The sequence below is a fragment of the Bombina bombina genome, chromosome 8 (assembly GCF_027579735.1).
Source record: "Bombina bombina isolate aBomBom1 chromosome 8, aBomBom1.pri, whole genome shotgun sequence".
Classification (NCBI taxonomy): domain Eukaryota; kingdom Metazoa; phylum Chordata; class Amphibia; order Anura; family Bombinatoridae; genus Bombina; species Bombina bombina.
In genome coordinates this window covers 299,885,116-299,906,748 of record NC_069506.1, presented here as the reverse complement: position 1 = coordinate 299,906,748, position 21,633 = coordinate 299,885,116, and the positions used below count along the sequence as shown (strand labels likewise).

The window sequence follows — 21,633 nt, the reverse complement described above, 5'->3', positions numbered from 1 at the left end:
TGTAGGGAACAGGAAGTATTGTGCAGTGTAGACTGTGTAGGGAACAGGAAGTATTGGGCAGTGCAAGCTGTGTAGGGAACAGGAAGTATTGTGCAGTGTAGACTGTGTAGGGAACAGGAAGTATTGGGCAGTGCAAGCTGTGTAGGGAACATGAAGTATTGTGCAGTGTAGACTGTGTAGGGAACATGAAGTATTGTGCAGTGTAGACTGTGTAGGGAACATGAAGTATTGGGCAGTGCAAGCTGTGTAGGGAACATGAAGTATTGTGTAGGGAACAGGAAGTATTGGGCAGTGCAAGCTGTGTAGGGAACATGAAGTATTGTGCAGTGTAGACTGTAGGGAACAGGAAGTATTGTGCAGTGTAGACTGTGTAGGGAACATGAAGTATTGGGCAGTGCAAGCTGTGTAGGGAACAGGAAGTATTGTGCAGTGTAGACTGTGTAGGGAACAGGAAGTATTGTGCAGTGTAGACTGTGTAGGGAACATGAAGTATTGGGCAGTGCAAGCTGTGTAGGGAACATGAAGTATTGTGTAGGGAACAGGAAGTATTGGGCAGTGCAAGCTGTGTAGGGAACATGAAGTATTGTGCAGTGTAGACTGTAGGGAACAGGAAGTATTGTGCAGTGTAGACTGTGTAGGGAACATGAAGTATTGGGCAGTGCAAGCTGTGTAGGGAACAGGAAGTATTGTGCAGTGTAGACTGTGTAGGGAACAGGAAGTATTGTGCAGTGTAGACTGTGTAGGGAACATGAAGTATTGGGCAGTGCAAGCTGTGTAGGGAACATGAAGTATTGTGTAGGGAACAGGAAGTATTGGGCAGTGCAAGCTGTGTAGGGAACATGAAGTATTGTGCAGTGTAGACTGTAGGGAACAGGAAGTATTGTGCAGTGTAGACTGTGTAGGGAACATGAAGTATTGGGCAGTGCAAGCTGTGTAGGGAACAGGAAGTATTGTGCAGTGTAGACTGTGTAGGGAACAGGAAGTATTGTGCAGTGTAGACTGTGTAGGGAACATGAAGTATTGGGCAGTGCAAGCTGTGTAGGGAACATGAAGTATTGTGTAGGGAACAGGAAGTATTGGGCAGTGCAAGCTGTGTAGGGAACATGAAGTATTGTGCAGTGTAGACTGTAGGGAACAGGAAGTATTGTGCAGTGTAGACTGTGTAGGGAACATGAAGTATTGGGCAGTGCAAGCTGTGTAGGGAACAGGAAGTATTGTGCAGTGTAGACTGTGTAGGGAACAGGAAGTATTGTGCAGTGTAGACTGTGTAGGGAACATGAAGTATTGTGCAGTGTAGACTGTGTAGGGAACAGGAAGTATTGAGCAGTGCAAGCTGTGTAGGAAACAGGTATTATTTGGCAGTGCAAGCTGTGTAGGGAACAGGAAGTATTGTGTAGTGTAAGCTGTGTAGGGAACAGGAATTATTGGGCAGTGTAAGCTGTGTAGGGAACAGGAATTATTGGGCAGTGTAAGCTGTGTAGGGAACAGGAATTATTGGGCAGTGTAAGCTGTGTAGGGAACAGGAATTATTGGGCAGTGTAAGCTGTGTAGGAAACAGGTATTTGGCAGTGCAAGCTGTGTAGGGAACAGGAAGTATTGTGTAGTGTAAGCTGTGTAGGGAACAGGAATTATTGGGCAGTGTAAGCTGTGTAGGGAACAGGAATTATTGGGCAGTGTAAGCTGTGTAGGGAACAGGAATTATTGGGCAGTGTAAGCTGTGTAGGGAACAGGAATTATTGGGCAGTGTAAGCTGTGTAGGGAACAGGAATTATTGGGCAGTGTAAGCTGTGTAGGGAACAGGAATTATTGGGCAGTGTAAGCTGTGTAGGGAACAGGAATTATTGGGCAGTGTAAGCTGTGTAGGGAACAGGAATTATTGGGCAGTGTAAGGAACAGGAATTATTGGGCAGTGCAAGCTGTGTAGGGAACAGGAATTATTGGGCAGTGTAAGCTGTGTAGGGAACAGGAATTATTGGGCAGTGTAAGGAACAGGAATTATTGGGCAGTGCAAGCTGTGTAGGGAACAGGAATTATTGGGCAGTGTAAGCTGTGTAGGGAACAGGAATTATTGGGCAGTGTAAGCTGTGTAGGGAACAGGAATTATTGGGCAGTGCAAGCTGTGTAGGGAACAGGAATTATTGGGCAGTGTAAGCTGTGTAGGGAACAGGAATTATTGGGCAGTGTAAGCTGTGTAGGGAACAGGAATTATTGGGCAGTGTAAGCTGTGTAGGGAACAGGAATTATTGGGCAGTGTAAGCTGTGTAGGGAACAGGAATTATTGGGCAGTGCAAGCTGTGTAGGGAACAGGAATTATTGGGCAGTGTAAGCTGTGTAGGGAACAGGAATTATTGGGCAGTGTAAGCTGTGTAGGGAACAGGAATTATTGGGCAGTGTAAGCTGTGTAGGGAATAGGAATTATTGGGCAGTGTAAGGAACAGGCAGTGTAAGCTGTGTAGGAAACGGGAATTACTGGTCAGTGTAAGCTGTGTAGGAAACTGGTATTAATGTCAGTGTAAGCTGTGTAAGAAACAGGCATTATTGGGCAGTGTAAGCTGTTTAGGAATCAGGAATTATTGGGCAGTGTAAGCTGTGTAGAAAACAGGAAGTATTGGGCAGTGTAAGCTGTGTAGGAAACAGGAATTATTGGGAAGTGTAACCTGTATAGGGGACAGGAAGTATTGGGCAGTGCAAGCTGTGTAGGGAACATGAAGTATTGTGCAGTGTAGACTGTGTAGGGAACATGAAGTATTGGGCAGTGCAAGCTGTGTAGGGAACATGAAGTATTGTGCAGTGTAGACTGTGTAGGGAACATGAAGTATTGGGCAGTGCAAGCTGTGTAGGGAACATGAAGTATTGTGCAGCTTTGCTCCTTTTGTGGAATTCAGAGAAAAGACCCAGCAATGGAAGTGTATTGGTAAGTGTAGACTGTGTAGGGAACATGAAGTATTGTGCAGTGTAGACTGTGTAGGGAACAGGAAGTATTGGGCAGTGCAAGCTGTGTAGGGAACAGGAAGTATTGTGCAGTGTAGACTGTGTAGGGAACAGGAAGTATTGGGCAGTGCAAGCTGTGTAGGGAACAGGAAGTATTGGGCAGTGTAGACTGTGTAGGGAACAGGAAGTATTGGGCAGTGCAAGCTGTGTAGGGAACATGAAGTATTGTGCAGTGTAGACTGTGTAGGGAACATGAAGTATTGTGCAGTGTAGACTGTGTAGGGAACAGGAAGTATTGTGCAGTGTAGACTGTGTAGGGAACATGAAGTATTGTGCAGTGTAGACTGTGTAGGGAACAGGAAGTATTGAGCAGTGCAAGCTGTGTAGGAAACAGGTATTATTTGGCAGTGCAAGCTGTGTAGGGAACAGGAAGTATTGTGTAGTGTAAGCTGTGTAGGGAACAGGAATTATTGGGCAGTGTAAGCTGTGTAGGGAACAGGAATTATTGGGCAGTGTAAGCTGTGTAGGGAACAGGAATTATTGGGCAGTGTAAGCTGTGTAGGGAACAGGAATTATTGGGCAGTGTAAGCTGTGTAGGAAACAGGTATTTGGCAGTGCAAGCTGTGTAGGGAACAGGAAGTATTGTGTAGTGTAAGCTGTGTAGGGAACAGGAATTATTGGGCAGTGCAAGCTGTGTAGGGAACAGGAATTATTGGGCAGTGTAAGGAACAGGAATTATTGGGCAGTGCAAGCTGTGTAGGGAACAGGAATTATTGGGCAGTGTAAGCTGTGTAGGGAACAGGAATTATTGGGCAGTGCAAGCTGTGTAGGGAACAGGAATTATTGGGCAGTGCAAGCTGTGTAGGGAACAGGAATTATTGGGCAGTGTAAGCTGTGTAGGGAACAGGAATTATTGGGCAGTGTAAGCTGTGTAGGGAACAGGAATTATTGGGCAGTGTAAGCTGTGTAGGGAACAGGAATTATTGGGCAGTGTAAGCTGTGTAGGGAACAGGAAGTATTGGGCAGTGTAAGCTGTGTAGGGAACAGGAATTATTGGGCAGTGTAAGCTGTGTAGGGAACAGGAATTATTGGGCAGTGTAAGCTGTGTAGGGAACAGGAATTATTGGGCAGTGTAAGCTGTGTACGGAACAGGAATTATTGGGCAGTGTAAGCTGTGTAGGGAACAGGAATTATTGGGCAGTGTAAGGAACAGGCAGTGTAAGCTGTGTAGGAAACGGGAATTACTGGTCAGTGTAAGCTGTGTAGGAAACTGGTATTAATGTCAGTGTAAGCTGTGTAAGAAACAGGCATTATTGGGCAGTGTAAGCTGTTTAGGAATCCGGAATTATTGGGCAGTGTAAGCTGTGTAGAAAACAGGAAGTATTGGGCAGTGTAAGCTGTGTAGGAAACAGGAATTATTGGGAAGTGTAACCTGTATAGGGGACAGGAATTATTGGGCAGTGTAAGCTGTGTAGGGAACAGGAATTATTGGGCAGTGTAAGCTGTGTAGGGAACAGGAATTATTGGGCAGTGTAAGCTGTGTAGGGAACAGGAATTATTGGGCAGTGTAAGGAACAGGAATTATTGGGCAGTGCAAGCTGTGTAGGGAACAGGAATTATTGGGCAGTGTAAGCTGTGTAGGGAACAGGAATTATTGGGCAGTGTAAGGAACAGGAATTATTGGGCAGTGCAAGCTGTGTAGGGAACAGGAATTATTGGGCAGTGTAAGCTGTGTAGGGAACAGGAATTATTGGGCAGTGTAAGCTGTGTAGGGAACAGGAATTATTGGGCAGTGCAAGCTGTGTAGGGAACAGGAATTATTGGGCAGTGTAAGCTGTGTAGGGAACAGGAATTATTGGGCAGTGTAAGCTGTGTAGGGAACAGGAATTATTGGGCAGTGTAAGCTGTGTAGGGAACAGGAATTATTGGGCAGTGTAAGCTGTGTAGGGAACAGGAATTATTGGGCAGTGTAAGCTGTGTAGGGAACAGGAATTATTGGGCAGTGTAAGCTGTGTAGGGAACAGGAATTATTGGGCAGTGTAAGCTGTGTAGGGAACAGGAATTATTGGGCAGTGTAAGCTGTGTAGGGAATAGGAATTATTGGGCAGTGTAAGGAACAGGCAGTGTAAGCTGTGTAGGAAACGGGAATTACTGGTCAGTGTAAGCTGTGTAGGAAACTGGTATTAATGTCAGTGTAAGCTGTGTAAGAAACAGGCATTATTGGGCAGTGTAAGCTGTTTAGGAATCAGGAATTATTGGGCAGTGTAAGCTGTGTAGAAAACAGGAAGTATTGGGCAGTGTAAGCTGTGTAGGAAACAGGAATTATTGGGAAGTGTAACCTGTATAGGGGACAGGAAGTATTGGGCAGTGCAAGCTGTGTAGGGAACATGAAGTATTGTGCAGTGTAGACTGTGTAGGGAACATGAAGTATTGGGCAGTGCAAGCTGTGTAGGGAACATGAAGTATTGTGCAGTGTAGACTGTGTAGGGAACATGAAGTATTGGGCAGTGCAAGCTGTGTAGGGAACATGAAGTATTGTGCAGCTTTGCTCCTTTTGTGGAATTCAGAGAAAAGACCCAGCAATGGAAGTGTATTGGTAAGTGTAGACTGTGTAGGGAACATGAAGTATTGTGCAGTGTAGACTGTGTAGGGAACAGGAAGTATTGGGCAGTGCAAGCTGTGTAGGGAACAGGAAGTATTGTGCAGTGTAGACTGTGTAGGGAACAGGAAGTATTGGGCAGTGCAAGCTGTGTAGGGAACAGGAAGTATTGGGCAGTGTAGACTGTGTAGGGAACAGGAAGTATTGGGCAGTGCAAGCTGTGTAGGGAACATGAAGTATTGTGCAGTGTAGACTGTGTAGGGAACATGAAGTATTGTGCAGTGTAGACTGTGTAGGGAACAGGAAGTATTGTGCAGTGTAGACTGTGTAGGGAACATGAAGTATTGTGCAGTGTAGACTGTGTAGGGAACAGGAAGTATTGAGCAGTGCAAGCTGTGTAGGAAACAGGTATTATTTGGCAGTGCAAGCTGTGTAGGGAACAGGAAGTATTGTGTAGTGTAAGCTGTGTAGGGAACAGGAATTATTGGGCAGTGTAAGCTGTGTAGGGAACAGGAATTATTGGGCAGTGTAAGCTGTGTAGGGAACAGGAATTATTGGGCAGTGTAAGCTGTGTAGGGAACAGGAATTATTGGGCAGTGTAAGCTGTGTAGGAAACAGGTATTTGGCAGTGCAAGCTGTGTAGGGAACAGGAAGTATTGTGTAGTGTAAGCTGTGTAGGGAACAGGAATTATTGGGCAGTGTAAGCTGTGTAGGGAACAGGAATTATTGGGCAGTGTAAGCTGTGTAGGGAACAGGAATTATTGGGCAGTGTAAGCTGTGTAGGGAACCGGAATTATTGGGCAGTGTAAGCTGTGTAGGGAACAGGAATTATTGGGCAGTGTAAGCTGTGTAGGGAACAGGAATTATTGGGCAGTGTAAGGAACAGGAATTATTGGGCAGTGCAAGCTGTGTAGGGAACAGGAATTATTGGGCAGTGTAAGCTGTGTAGGGAACAGGAATTATTGGGCAGTGTAAGGAACAGGAATTATTGGGCAGTGCAAGCTGTGTAGGGAACAGGAATTATTGGGCAGTGTAAGCTGTGTAGGGAACAGGAATTATTGGGCAGTGCAAGCTGTGTAGGGAACAGGAATTATTGGGCAGTGCAAGCTGTGTAGGGAACAGGAATTATTGGGCAGTGTAAGGAACAGGAATTATTGGGCAGTGCAAGCTGTGTAGGGAACAGGAATTATTGGGCAGTGTAAGCTGTGTAGGGAACAGGAATTATTGGGCAGTGCAAGCTGTGTAGGGAACAGGAATTATTGGGCAGTGCAAGCTGTGTAGGGAACAGGAATTATTGGGCAGTGTAAGCTGTGTAGGGAACAGGAATTATTGGGCAGTGTAAGCTGTGTAGGGAACAGGAATTATTGGGCAGTGTAAGCTGTGTAGGGAACAGGAATTATTGGGCAGTGTAAGCTGTGTAGGGAACAGGAATTATTGGGCAGTGTAAGCTGTGTAGGGAACAGGAATTATTGGGCAGTGTAAGCTGTGTAGGGAACAGGAAGTATCGTGCAGTGTAAGCTGTGTAGGGAACAGGAATTATTGGGCAGTGTAAGCTGTGTACGGAACAGGAATTATTGGGCAGTGTAAGCTGTGTAGGGAACAGGAATTATTGGGCAGTGTAAGGAACAGGCAGTGTAAGCTGTGTAGGAAACGGGAATTACTGGTCAGTGTAAGCTGTGTAGGAAACTGGTATTAATGTCAGTGTAAGCTGTGTAAGAAACAGGCATTATTGGGCAGTGTAAGCTGTTTAGGAATCCGGAATTATTGGGCAGTGTAAGCTGTGTAGAAAACAGGAAGTATTGGGCAGTGTAAGCTGTGTAGGAAACAGGAATTATTGGGAAGTGTAACCTGTATAGGGGACAGGAATTATTGGGCAGTGTAAGGTGTATAGGGGACAGGAATTATTGGGCAGTGTAAGCTGTGTAGGAAACAGGAAGTATTGGGCAGTGTAAGCTGTGTAGAAATCAGGAAGTATTGGGCAGTGTAAGCAAGTGTGTAGGGAATAGGAAATATTGGGCAGTGCAAGTTGTGTATGGAACAGGAAGTATTGGGCAGTGCAAGTTGTGTATGGAACAGGAAGTATTGGGCAGTGCAAGCTGTGTATGGAACAGGAAGTATTGGGCAGTGCAAGCTGTGTATGGAACAGGAAGTATTGGGCAGTGCAAGCTGTGTATGGAACAGGAAGTATTGGGCAGTTCAAGCTGTGTAGGGAACAGGAAGTATTGGGCAGTGCAAGCTGTGTAGGAAACATGAAGTATCGTGCAGTGCAAGCTTTGTAGGGAACAAAAAGTATTGGGCTGTGAAAGCTGTGTAGGGAACAGGAAGTATTGGGCAGTGCAAGCTCTGTAGGGAACAGGAAGTATCGGGCAGTGCAAGCTGTGTAGGAAACAGGAAGTATCGTGCAGTGCAAGCTGTATAGGGAACAGGAAGTATTGGGCAGTGCAAGCTGTGTAGGGAACAGGAAGTATCGTGCAGTGTATAGGGAACAGGAAGTATTGGGCAGTGTAAGCTGTGTAGGGAACAGGAAGTATTGGGCAGTGTAAGCTGTGTAGGGAACAGGAAGCAGTGGGCAGTGTAAGCTGTGTAGGGAACAGGAAGTATTGGGCAGTGTAAGCTGTGTAGGGAACAAAAATTATTGGGCTGTGAAAGCTGTGTAGGGAACAGGAAGTATTGGGCAGTGCAAGCTCTGTAGGGAACAGGAAGTATTGGGCAGTGCAAGCTCTGTAGGGAACAGGAAGTATTGGGCAGTGCAAGCTCTGTAGGGAACAGGAAGTATTGGGCAGTGCAAGCTGTGTAGGGAACATGAAGTATTGGGCAGTGCAAGCTGTGTAGGGAACATGAAGTATTGTGCAGTGTAGACTGTGTAGGGAACATGAAGTATTGTGCAGTGTAGACTGTGTAGGGAACAGGAAGTATTGTGCAGTGTAGACTGTGTAGGGAACATGAAGTATTGTGCAGTGTAGACTGTGTAGGGAACAGGAAGTATTGAGCAGTGCAAGCTGTGTAGGAAACAGGTATTATTTGGCAGTGCAAGCTGTGTAGGGAACAGGAAGTATTGTGTAGTGTAAGCTGTGTAGGGAACAGGAATTATTGGGCAGTGTAAGCTGTGTAGGGAACAGGAATTATTGGGCAGTGTAAGCTGTGTAGGGAACAGGAATTATTGGGCAGTGTAAGCTGTGTAGGGAACAGGAATTATTGGGCAGTGTAAGCTGTGTAGGAAACAGGTATTTGGCAGTGCAAGCTGTGTAGGGAACAGGAAGTATTGTGTAGTGTAAGCTGTGTAGGGAACAGGAATTATTGGGCAGTGTAAGCTGTGTAGGGAACAGGAATTATTGGGCAGTGTAAGCTGTGTAGGGAACAGGAATTATTGGGCAGTGTAAGATGTGTAGGGAACCGGAATTATTGGGCAGTGTAAGCTGTGTAGGGAACAGGAATTATTGGGCAGTGTAAGCTGTGTAGGGAACAGGAATTATTGGGCAGTGTAAGGAACAGGAATTATTGGGCAGTGCAAGCTGTGTAGGGAACAGGAATTATTGGGCAGTGTAAGCTGTGTAGGGAACAGGAATTATTGGGCAGTGTAAGGAACAGGAATTATTGGGCAGTGCAAGCTGTGTAGGGAACAGGAATTATTGGGCAGTGTAAGCTGTGTAGGGAACAGGAATTATTGGGCAGTGCAAGCTGTGTAGGGAACAGGAATTATTGGGCAGTGCAAGCTGTGTAGGGAACAGGAATTATTGGGCAGTGTAAGGAACAGGAATTATTGGGCAGTGCAAGCTGTGTAGGGAACAGGAATTATTGGGCAGTGTAAGCTGTGTAGGGAACAGGAATTATTGGGCAGTGCAAGCTGTGTAGGGAACAGGAATTATTGGGCAGTGCAAGCTGTGTAGGGAACAGGAATTATTGGGCAGTGTAAGCTGTGTAGGGAACAGGAATTATTGGGCAGTGTAAGCTGTGTAGGGAACAGGAATTATTGGGCAGTGCAAGCTGTGTAGGGAACAGGAAGTATTGGGCAGTGTAAGCTGTGTAGGGAACAGGAATTATTGGGCAGTGTAAGCTGTGTAGGGAACAGGAATTATTGGGCAGTGTAAGCTGTGTAGGGAACAGGAATTATTGGGCAGTGTAAGCTGTGTAGGGAACAGGAATTATTGGGCAGTGTAAGCTGTGTACGGAACAGGAATTATTGGGCAGTGTAAGCTGTGTAGGGAACAGGAATTATTGGGCAGTGTAAGGAACAGGCAGTGTAAGCTGTGTAGGAAACGGGAATTACTGGTCAGTGTAAGCTGTGTAGGAAACTGGTATTAATGTCAGTGTAAGCTGTGTAAGAAACAGGCATTATTGGGCAGTGTAAGCTGTTTAGGAATCCGGAATTATTGGGCAGTGTAAGCTGTGTAGAAAACAGGAAGTATTGGGCAGTGTAAGCTGTGTAGGAAACAGGAATTATTGGGAAGTGTAACCTGTATAGGGGACAGGAATTATTGGGCAGTGTAAGGTGTATAGGGGACAGGAATTATTGGGCAGTGTAAGCTGTGTAGAAATCAGGAAGTATTGGGCAGTGTAAGCAAGTGTGTAGGGAATAGGAAATATTGGGCAGTGCAAGTTGTGTATGGAACAGGAAGTATTGGGCAGTGCAAGTTGTGTATGGAACAGGAAGTATTGGGCAGTGCAAGCTGTGTATGGAACAGGAAGTATTGGGCAGTGCAAGCTGTGTATGGAACAGGAAGTATTGGGCAGTGCAAGCTGTGTATGGAACAGGAAGTATTGGGCAGTTCAAGCTGTGTAGGGAACAGGAAGTATTGGGCAGTGCAAGCTGTGTAGGAAACATGAAGTATCGTGCAGTGCAAGCTTTGTAGGGAACAAAAAGTATTGGGCTGTGAAAGCTGTGTAGGGAACAGGAAGTATTGGGCAGTGCAAGCTCTGTAGGGAACAGGAAGTATCGGGCAGTGCAAGCTGTGTAGGAAACAGGAAGTATCGTGCAGTGCAAGCTGTATAGGGAACAGGAAGTATTGGGCAGTGCAAGCTGTGTAGGGAACAGGAAGTATCGTGCAGTGTATAGGGAACAGGAAGTATTGGGCAGTGTAAGCTGTGTAGGGAACAGGAAGTATTGGGCAGTGTAAGCTGTGTAGGGAACAGGAAGCAGTGGGCAGTGTAAGCTGTGTAGGGAACAGGAAGTATTGGGCAGTGTAAGCTGTGTAGGGAACAAAAATTATTGGGCTGTGAAAGCTGTGTAGGGAACAGGAAGTATTGGGCAGTGCAAGCTCTGTAGGGAACAGGAAGTATTGGGCAGTGCAAGCTCTGTAGGGAACAGGAAGTATTGGGCAGTGCAAGCTCTGTAGGGAACAGGAAGTATTGGGCAGTGCAAGCTGTGTAGGGAACATGAAGTATTGGGCAGTGCAAGCTGTGTAGGGAACAGGAAGTATCGTGCAGTGCAGTGTATAGGCAACAGGAAGTAGTGGGCAGTGTAAGCTGTGTAGGGAACAGGAAGTATTAGGCAGTGTAAGCTGTGTAGGGAACAGGAAGTATTGGGCAGTGTAAGCTGTGTAGGGAACAGGAAGTATCGTGCAGTGCAAGCTGTATAGGGAACAGGAAGTATTGGGCAGTGCAAGCTGTGTAGGGAACAGGAAGTATTGGGCAGTGCAAGCTGTGTAGGGAACAGGAAGTATCGTGCAGTGCAGTGTATAGGCAACATGAAGTATTGGGCAGTGCAAGCTGTGTAGGGAACAGGAAGTATTGGGCAGTGTAAGCTGTGTAGGGAACAGGAAGTATTGGGCAGTGTAAGCTGTGTAGGGAACAGGAAGTATTGGGCAGTGTAAGCTGTGTAGGGAACAGGAAGTATCGTGCAGTGCAAGCTGTATAGGGAACAGGAAGTATTGGGCAGTGCAAGCTGTGTAGGGAACAGGAAGTAGTGGGCAGTGTAAGCTGTGTAGGGAACAGGAAGTATTGGGCAGTGTAAGCTGTGTAGGGAACAGGAAGTATTGGGCAGTGTAAGCTGTGTAGGGAACAGGAAGTAGTGGGCAGTGTAAGCTGTGTAGGGAACAGGAAGTATTGGGCAGTGTAAGCTGTGTAGGGAACAGGAAGTATTGGGCAGTGTAAGCTGTGTAGGGAACAGGAAGTATTGGGCAGTGTAAGCTGTGTAGGGAACAGGAAGTATTGGGCAGTGTAAGCTGTGTAGGGAACAGGAAGTATCGTGCAGTGCAAGCTGTATAGGGAACAGGAAGTATTGGGCAGTGCAAGCTGTGTAGGGAACAGGAAGTAGTGGGCAGTGTAAGCTGTGTAGGGAACAGGAAGTATTGGGCAGTGTAAGCTGTGTAGGGAACAGGAAGTATTGGGCAGTGTAAGCTGTGTAGGGAACAGGAAGTAGTGGGCAGTGTAAGCTGTGTAGGGAACAGGAAGTATTGGGCAGTGTAAGCTGTGTAGGGAACAGGAAGTATTGGGCAGTGTAAGCTGTGTAGGGAACAGGAAGTATTGGGCAGTGTAAGCTGTGTAGGGAACAGGAAGTATTGGGCAGTGTAAGCTGTGTAGGGAACAGGAGGTATTGGGCAGTGTAAGCTGTGTAGGGAACATGAATTATTGGGCAGTGCAAGCTGTGTAGGGAACAGGAATTATTGGGCAGCGCAAGCTGTGTAGGGAACAGGAAGTATTCGGCAGTGCAAGCTGTGTAGAGAACAGGAATTATTGGGCAGTGCAAGCTGTGTAGGGAACAGGGCCATGTAATTCTTCTGTCCTTCCCTGTATCATCTTTGTTTGCTTGTTGTACCCCTTGTGCATTGTGGTGAAGCAACTGGCCTTTTATAAAAATAAAAAGCTAAATCCTATATCTCTTTACATTTAACACCCTTTGAGCTAAAGCTAAATCCTATATCTCTTTACATTTAACACCCTTTGAGCAACCAGCATTACAAAATGGAAGAATTATGCATAAAATAAGGAATACTAACATAAGAGGTTATGGCTGAAAAACAGGTGATATAAAAGGGTAAATGTGCAGAAAAACATCTTTATAAAAAACTAAAAGAAAAATAAGAGTTTTGAGATGTTATAAACACTAAATAAACGCTAGAGATAATGATGTATTCAAAGCAAAGATTAGCCTGACAATCACACAGATGTATTAGTTTATTTATATATTAAAGAAATAAGTGCAACATTTTAGAGTCCATAAAGGAATGTATGTCGCCATGTTATAACCTAGGTTACATTGTGTGCTGTGGCCAATTAGGGACAGTCATAAATGATGTCACTAGAGTTTGCAACCAATGGATCTGTGGAATATAACTGTTTAAGTCTGAAGTCAGCTCCTCCACTTCTAAGAGAAAGGGAAGGTAGCACTCCAAGAATTAAGAAAAATACCTTTAAAAAATGCTACAGCAACGTTTCGGGGCTTCTGCCTCTTTGTCTATTTGAAAGCCTACAGTTTTCTGAATTGAATTTCTGGTACAGGAAACAAAATATATAATGAAAGTGTATTTTATATAGTTTTTTTTAACTACATATATTTAAACATTTTATATTACAGGTTGATGTTTTTTTTTATTGAGGTAACACATAACATTTATACATATGCATTGAATGGACAAGTTTCATTTGACATAGATTAGGTATTAAAGTAAAGAAATCATTTTGCATTGTTTTCATATAATGGTATTCTTCTAATTGTAAGGTCCTAGTATCAACCCATGTGGCTATAGTTGGAATTTGGTCTTGCTTCCAATATTGGGCAATTAATATTTTAGAACTGTTTGATGAAATTTGAAGTAAGGCTAGTTGTGTCGCAGGTTTTTTTTTTTTGTTGGGGGAGGTTTATTTAAAAGCCATAATAGCGGGTCTGGTAAAATATTTATTCCTAACAGCTTCTGTGTGGGATACTACATCCCTCCAGAAGGGAGTGATTTTGTCACAATTCCACCATATGTGTCCCATATTTCCTACATCTTTTTTGCAACGCCAGCACAGATCAGATCTTTGTGGATATAGTATCTTTAAACGTGTGGGGGTGTAGTACCAGCTATGTAGTATCTTGAAGTTAATTTCAGGCTGATGTGGAAGCTTTCATTGTTCTTTTATATATTTGACACATTTCTCCAGGAGAAATGCTGGTGTTTAATTTTTCTCACCGTTTTATGTATTGGTGTTCTGTGCCTATTGGGACTTGTTGCAACATAATATATATAATGGACAAGGTGTGTCTGGTGATTTTGACATGCATAGTTTTTCAAAGTTTGTAGATGAGCATAGCAAGTTATTTTTCCCCATGTGACAACGTTATTAAATATGTGTAATTTGTTATCTAGGAGCTTCGATCTAGAGTGCATTTTTCCAGCCTCTGTTAGGATAAAAAAGGGAAGTCTGTTCAGTCTATCTAGGGGATTTAGTTTAACTATTTTGTTTCCCTGGGGGAATTCTGGGTTAGAGGAGAGTAGCGGGTATTTAATTGTTAAAGTCAACAGACAACTATATAAATACAGAAACATTTAAGATGTGGCACAGATTAATGGTCACTCAGTAACATCCAACCAGCATAATGAACCTAGATAGTGATGGTTGCTTATTTGGTGTTCTATCTTAACCCATATCCAGATAACTAGTGTGCCAGTCTACTACTATTTGTAGGAATATAGCCTGTCTATACTTTTCCAAGTCTGGAACTCCTAGTCCCCCTGATGTTTTAGAGAGGAAGATTATTTTTTTGTTAATCGTGGGATGTTTTCTATCCCAGATATAATCATTGAGAATTTTCTGTAGAGAAACTATATGGGATGTAGGGATAGGAATGGGAATAGTTTGAAAAATATACAGTAGTCTAGGAAGTATGTTCATGGTTATTGCCCCCATTCTCCCCAGCCAAATGAGGTGCTTGGATCTCCCAGAGCTAAGGTTAGCAATTATATTCTTTTTGAAAGTGTTATAGTCATGAGCTATTAAATCTGAGTGTTGATGTGTCAGTGAGATCCCTAAATATTTGATGGACGTTGATTGCCATTTAAATGGACATACTTTTTGTGTGAGATGTAGTTCTGTCTTACTTAAGTTGAGATTCATGATTTCTGACTTCAAAAAGTTAATTAAGAAGTTAGAGATTTTCCTAAAATCGTTGAATTCTCTCATTAATTCTGGGATTGATATGTTAGGATTAGTGAGATTGAGGAGTATGTCATTTGTATATATAATTTTGGATAGTTATGCCACTAATAGCATTATTTTCCTGAATTTTTATAGCTAAGATTTTGATGGCGCAGGCAAATAGAAGCGGTGACAGAGGACACCCCTGTCTAGTGCCATTTGTAATATAAAATGGGTTGGAGAGAGTGCCATTTATTAAAATGCGTGCACTTGGGTTATTATATGGCAAGTATCTTTCCTTGGATGCCATCTCCAAAACCAAATCACTCCAAAGATTGATATAAAAACGTCCAATCTACGCAATTGAACGCCTTTTCTGCATCCGTAGAGATCAGTACTTTTTGAGTATTGGATGCTATTGCATGTTGGATTAGGTGAAGTGTATGAATGGTATTATCCTTGGCTTCTCTGTTCATAATAAAACCAACTTGGTCTCCGTGTATGAGTTGGGGCAAGATGGGACAAATTCTTTTCGCTAAGATTTTGGCAAGTATTTTAGAATCCATATTTAAGAGGGAAATTGGCCTATAATTCATAACCTGGTCAGAGGGTTTTCCTGGTTTGGGCAATAGAACTATTGTAGCTTCTAGTGATTGTTTTAGAAAGGAGTTATTTTTATCTATTCCATTATAAAGGTTTCATAATTGGAGGGCCAACGTGGGATGACATTTTTTGTAATAGAGATTAGTGAAACCATATAGACCAGGAGCTTTACCGTTAGGTAAATGTTTTATAACATTCATTATTTCTTCTATTTGAATTAGCCGGTCTAAATGTTCTTGTTCTTTTGTTAGGTAAGGTATCTAAAGATTATCTAAGTATCTTGCTAAATATTGTTTAAGGGAGCTATCATGTGTTGAGGCTATAGGGTCAGGTTCCTTCAGATTGTATAGACCTTCAAAATAGTTTGCTATAGTGGAGGTATTAAGACAAGGGATACCCTTTGCATTTTTAATAGACATGATAAAAGATTTGTTAGTTCGTCTTCGTAACTTCCTCGCTAAGAATCTTCCACTTTTATTATCACTATCAAAGTAAATGTGTTTGTTGTAGAACTTTTTGTTTATATATGTATAATAATTGTGTGTTTATATCTTGTCTCTTAGTTTGTAGCTCTGTTTGGATGGGTTCATCCTCTGGATGTTGTTTATGTTGGGATTCTAGTATAGCTATTTGATTTAATGTGTTGTCCTAATCTAGCTCTTTTTTGTTTATTTAGCATGGTTTTGAGGCTAATACATTCACCTCTTATTACACTTTTTTGAGCTTCCCAGACTACTCTACTGTCAATTTGTGAAGCTTTATTCATTTCAAAATATTCTGTGATAGATTTCCCCATTTTCTCAATTATCAGAGGGTCCTCTAGTAGGGATGGGTCAAATGTTCAATTAAAGTGTTTGTTCGGAATATCAGGCCATCTCAGGTTGCAACTCATAATAGAGTGATCTGACCAAGTACATGGGATGATTTAGCTCTGCACGACATATGAAAAACTAGTTACGTCCATAAAAAGTGTAATCTTTTGTTGATGAATTAAGTATTATCCATACATCGTGTATGGCTAGGTCTCGCATGTGTTATTTAATTGCTGCTATCCTTTTTAAAGGGAAAGATGGTGATTGTGTGGAACAGTCTGATATGATCCATAGGTACGTTTAGGTCACCACCTATTAAAGAACCTTTCATTATATCGAGGAGTCTGTTAGATATTGTTTTGAAAAACCGATGTTGGTTTGTATTTGGAGCATATACGCATACTAATGTCACAACCTTTCCATAGTTTGCTAATTACCGCTAAAAATCTTCGTTCTTTGTGTGTTGCAATGATCTGAAAGAGGACATTGTGTTTTATCAGTATCCCTACACGGTTTGTTTTAGTTAAATTGGAAAAGTAAAAACTTTGTGACCATATTTAAATTTAAAGGTTTTTGGTTCTCTGCTCCTTTTAAAATGCATTTCCTGCAGCATTATAATGTTACTTTTAGTCTGTTTAAAGTCATGAAGGGCAGAGTTTCTCTTCAGAGGGGAATTTAGATCTTTAGTGTTAATAGAGATTATCTTGATCTGGTTATTTTGTTTATCCGTCATGGGATAGTGTGAGTTTTTGGAGGAATATTCATTTTTAAACATAAAGGTATGGTATGTGGGTGTTTATGTGAACCTTTGTATTCTGTTGGGTATTGACAATTTATAAGAGAGTGGAAGGATTGAAAATAGAGAAGATTTAGTAATTTGAAGAAAAAGTACATAGGTAATTTAAAGAAAAAAAAAGGGAGTAGGATACCAGAGACTTCCGTTTAAGAGGTCCTAAGGGGACCTAATATATGTCTCGGGTGATATTTAAATTAGATTCCGTATTATTAGGAATAACAGCAAAAATTAAACATTACAACAATGAACAAACTGTATTAACTAAATATCTGAGATAATGGTATAGTATCTCTGCCTTTTTGGATAGTGTCCAAGTTTAGTCCAGTTTTGTGGTGATTTTAGGCAGCCTGAGTATAGGTTATACATATGGAGGTAGAACTATTTTGTCTCAATTTATGTAGAGAATTCTCATATATATATATATGTATGTATATGTGTGTGTATATGTATATATATAAATACAGTGAGGCCTCGGTTTACGAATTTAATTCGTTCTCCGGGTCGTTTCGTATTGCGAAAAATTCGTAAACCGAAACACGGTTTCCCATAGGAATGCATTGAAAATCAATTAATGCGTTCCGGAGGTCCGAAAAAATTCAAGTAAAGTGTCCAAAAAAGGCTCCAAAAGGCTTAACAACTTGCTGCAAATGGCTCCAATGTCTCCAAAAGGCTCCACAACTTGCTGCAAATGGCTCCAAAAGGCTTAACAACTTGCTGCAAATGGCTCAAAAGGCTCAACAACTTGCTGCAAAATGGCTCCAAAACCTCTCCAACACCTCTACACTGGTACCCAAACTTCATTAATTCAATCATACTTGAGTATGCAGGGGGCACAGGGGCCACTGGTTTCGTATTGTGAAAAATATTCGTAAACCGAGGGGGGCAAACCGGCATTTTGACCGGCATTTTGTTTCGTATTGCGAAAAAAATTCGTAAACCGAGTCAAATTTTCTTCAAATTTCGATTTCGTAAACCGAAATTTCGTATACCGAGTCGTGCGTAAACCGGGGCCTCACTGTATATATATATATATATATATATGTGTGTATGTATGTATGTATGTATATATATATATATATATATATATATATAAGATCCACCTAAACCACCACTAACAACAATATAGATCACAATCGACAACCTGAAAGAAAATACGTAACAACCATGAAAATGATTAACATGTGAATTATATATATTGCGCATCACAACTGAGATTCACATAAAGGATACAGGCAAATTGTAGTTATGCCATCATTTAAAGGGACCGTGCACACCAATTTTTATATAACTGCATGTAATAGACAGTTCTATAAAGATGAATATGCACAAATACTGATGTAAAAATCCAGTATAAAACTGGAAAAACACCCTGGGAATACAAGAGGAGCAGACAATTTCCCCTCCCCCTGTTCCATGAGTATCAAAAGACAGATAACATAAACAAGCAGCAGAAATCTGTAGACATCAGTATACATCTGAAACTGTGGGTCTTGGTTAGGAGTCTGAAAATCATCACGTTATTAAAAAATAAGCAAAACTATACTTTGTTACAAAACACTCCCAGATAAGCTGTATCATCTACAAAATATTTATGCAAATAAAAATCTAGTGTATAATGTTCCTTTAGTAAACCTTGCTGGTCCAGGATTGAGCCACCTCTTGTAGGTCTTATGTCAAGTATTATGTTAAAATGTTCTTGGTGTGAGGGGTAGAGGCTGTTGTAGAGCACATGACCTGCATCATACACAGTTTAGAGGGGTATCTGACCCACAGTTGAATTGCTGTTTCCTGCAAAGCTAAGCACCATGGGAATTTTAGCTAAGGAGGCTGGAACCATAGCCTGTGTCTTCCTTCAGTTTGACCCAGAGGTCGAAGGGTTCCCTCATTTAGAGGTGGAAGCTTCTCTTTGAGTTAGGCTTACTCGTCCCCTAGGACGTTGGTGAACACTATGAGTAACGGTGATCATCTGTCCTACTAGACATCAGAAAAAAATTCTGTTTGAAAATTGTTGTAGCTGGATAAGAACCTCACTTTAAAGAGAGGAATTCCATCTTGTTTAACCCTCTATCCTGCAGATGATCACCTTCCCTATTAGGTACCACTTTGGGTTTGATAGTGCTGATAGACAAATTCTCTTTTGCCTCCCACAATACATAAAAGGGATGTAAGACCCCATATCTGACCAAGGAAATACCCCTCTTTCAAATGCGAGGGCCCATGTCTTAACCCCTAGAACATTTTTTGCAATTTTTTTTTATTGAAACATTTTCTACAGGTAATTTTGAAATGAAATTAATTTTTAAATTAGGTAGTCGCACTAAAGCACCAGCTCAAATTTAACGTATTGATTAACTGGAGAATAATGCAATTTTTAAAGTTTTATAATATATTGCAGCAGTTAAAAATTGCTTTGCAAATTAGCTGTTGAGGAAAAAAAAAAAAGAAATTTGTTTTTAAAATGTCTCTTGAATAAATTTGGTTCCTTTGCTCTTGGTCTAACATCACATACATTCAAAAACTAGGGGACAAGGTTGAGAAATCCATGAGAGCCAGTCATCAATCATTTCTCCTTAAATGACTGTTCTCTTCAAACAGTGCTTTGCTGTGACTGCACTGTGTTAAGGAAACCTTACACAGTGTAACCATAGTCCAGCACTGTTTGAAGAGAACAGTCTGATGTGGAGCAGCACTGCAAAGCAAAAGGGCCAACAGTTCCTTTGTGTGTCCTATTCTTTAGGCAGACGTTGCATTTTCTTTGACATCTCAGTTCACAGCATGTTCTGCCTAGGGGTGACATACTAAGCTCTTGAACGTGTCATAAATGATCACTTATGCCCTTTTTTGAGAATTTACTAAGGAATGTCACTGGCTCTATTGTATTTTAACTTTATATTTAAGACTAAACTAATCTAGTTTTTAAGGCTGTATCAGATTGTTTTGGGAGACGTCTCAAATTTGTTTCTACTTTTGTTATTTATTTTGCATAAAGTTTCCGTATAATATATCACATGCTTTTAAAGAAATGGTTTATTAATAAACCACATTCTCTTTACTCCAATTTCAATTTAAGAATAAATGCCATTTTGCGTTTTTATTAAATATACACATTATTGTGGCTAACTTTTTGCATTTTTAACGCCTTCCTTATTTTTGATGTTATACAATCACAGTGGGCAATAATGAAATCGAACTCTCTTCTTGAACATTTGCATAAATTATAAACGGTGAAGGACCCTGCCTGTGAGTCACTATTAGCTATAAACCATCTTTACATGACTAGTCATATGGATTTGTGAGCTTACATTCTACAGTGGGGTTTATTTGGGATGTGAACCCAGGACCTCACTTGTAGAATTGAAGAATATCTGGGATATAAATAATGCTATCATGATGTATAAAAAACTGTGCTATTTAGGGATATTGGCAGACCTTGCTGGCTTGTTATACCTTATCTCATCATGCTATTTGCTATATTTCTCACAGGATCTTCACTTGATAATGAAAAGGAGTTGGTTGCTCTTTTTCAACTCTGGCTAGAGACAAAAGATCAGATATTTTGCAAGGTGAGCTCCGGGTCATTTAAATCGTTTTTAGTAAATGTGTTTATAAATGAGACGTGTAATTCGGTGAGACGTAATATTTTGTGGTTCTTATTGATATTGCTACATACAAAATGGACAGCGACCAGCCTAGCTGTTTATATGTGTCTTATTGTGTTCTGGCGCTGTACCAAATCCTTTCAGACCAAAGAGGTTATTCAGTTAAACCGTTTATAAAACCGTAAAAACAATGCAGTTACTTTATTATAATTAAAACAGCAGGCAAATAACAGATGTAGCAGAATACATTTTATATGCAGTTTAGTTATCTCTTGTAATGATGATGAAATGGCAAACTTATTATATTATGTCTGCAGTTGGCAAATTGTATTAATTACTTAGTCATTGTGTTGAAGATAAAAGGCAGAGCAGAAGTGGGAAGCTGCCCCCTTATCTCAGTGCTATTTACAAACTTGCATTTTACCTAATTAGTGCTTCTTCATAAATAAGTCCACGGGAGTGAGCACAATGTTATCTATATGGCACTGTCTGGCTGTGAAAGCTAATGAAATGCACTGAGATAAGAGGCTGTCTGTAGTAGCTTAGAAACGGTTGGAAATTTAGAGGTTTAAATGTTAAGTATATTAATCTAACAATGTTGGTTGTGCAAAGCTGGGGAATGGGTAATAAAGGCGTTATCTAACTTTTTAAGCAATAAAAAATCAAGTTGACCGTCCCTTTAATTTTTTTTTTTTTGCAAACACAGCAAAAGTAATAGATCTATCTTCTGCACCTGGAGGTTTAGCTAATTGTACAGAACAGTGAGGCAGAAACCTATAACCAAGCCTATTTTAATGCTGGATCACTATATTCTGTCATGTTAAAGCTTATAACGCTGCTATACACTTACCCATTTTTTATTTTTTTTAGGATAATGAAGACAGCATTGATTCAACTACTCCTGTCCCAAGGGTGTAAGTTGAGCAAAAACCTGATCTGTTCTCCTTGATCCTATTGTTATGTATGTTATGCATAGCTATGTATGTGTTCTTCTTAACCTGTTTAAAGGGACATACAAGTACAAATGTGGTGTTTTAGAGCATTTATTATTGCACTATTGCTTAAATATAACTGTTTGGCCCCTGCAAAGGAATTGTTTTTTGTTGTTGTTTTTTTGCGATATTGTGTCCCTTTAAAGGCCAATGAGTTAAGGGGCAAAACGTATATTGTTTTGTTAAAGGGACAGTGTAGTCAAAATGAAACTTTCATGATTCCGATAGGGCATGCAATTTTAAA

The 21,633-nt window shown here is 41.4% G+C and overlaps 1 protein-coding gene across 2 annotated transcripts in view; it reads left to right on the top strand.

Annotated features, from left to right (window-relative positions):
* Positions 1-21,633, top strand: part of NFRKB (nuclear factor related to kappaB binding protein) — a 139,011-nt gene that overhangs the window by 17,379 nt on the left and 99,999 nt on the right. For both annotated transcript variants that reach the window (XM_053691500.1, XM_053691499.1), the window contains exons 13-14: positions 20,282-20,361; positions 21,268-21,311. In XM_053691500.1, coding sequence (XP_053547475.1) covers positions 20,282-20,361; positions 21,268-21,311 — 124 coding nt within the window. The remainder of the gene's footprint in view (positions 1-20,281; positions 20,362-21,267; positions 21,312-21,633) is intronic.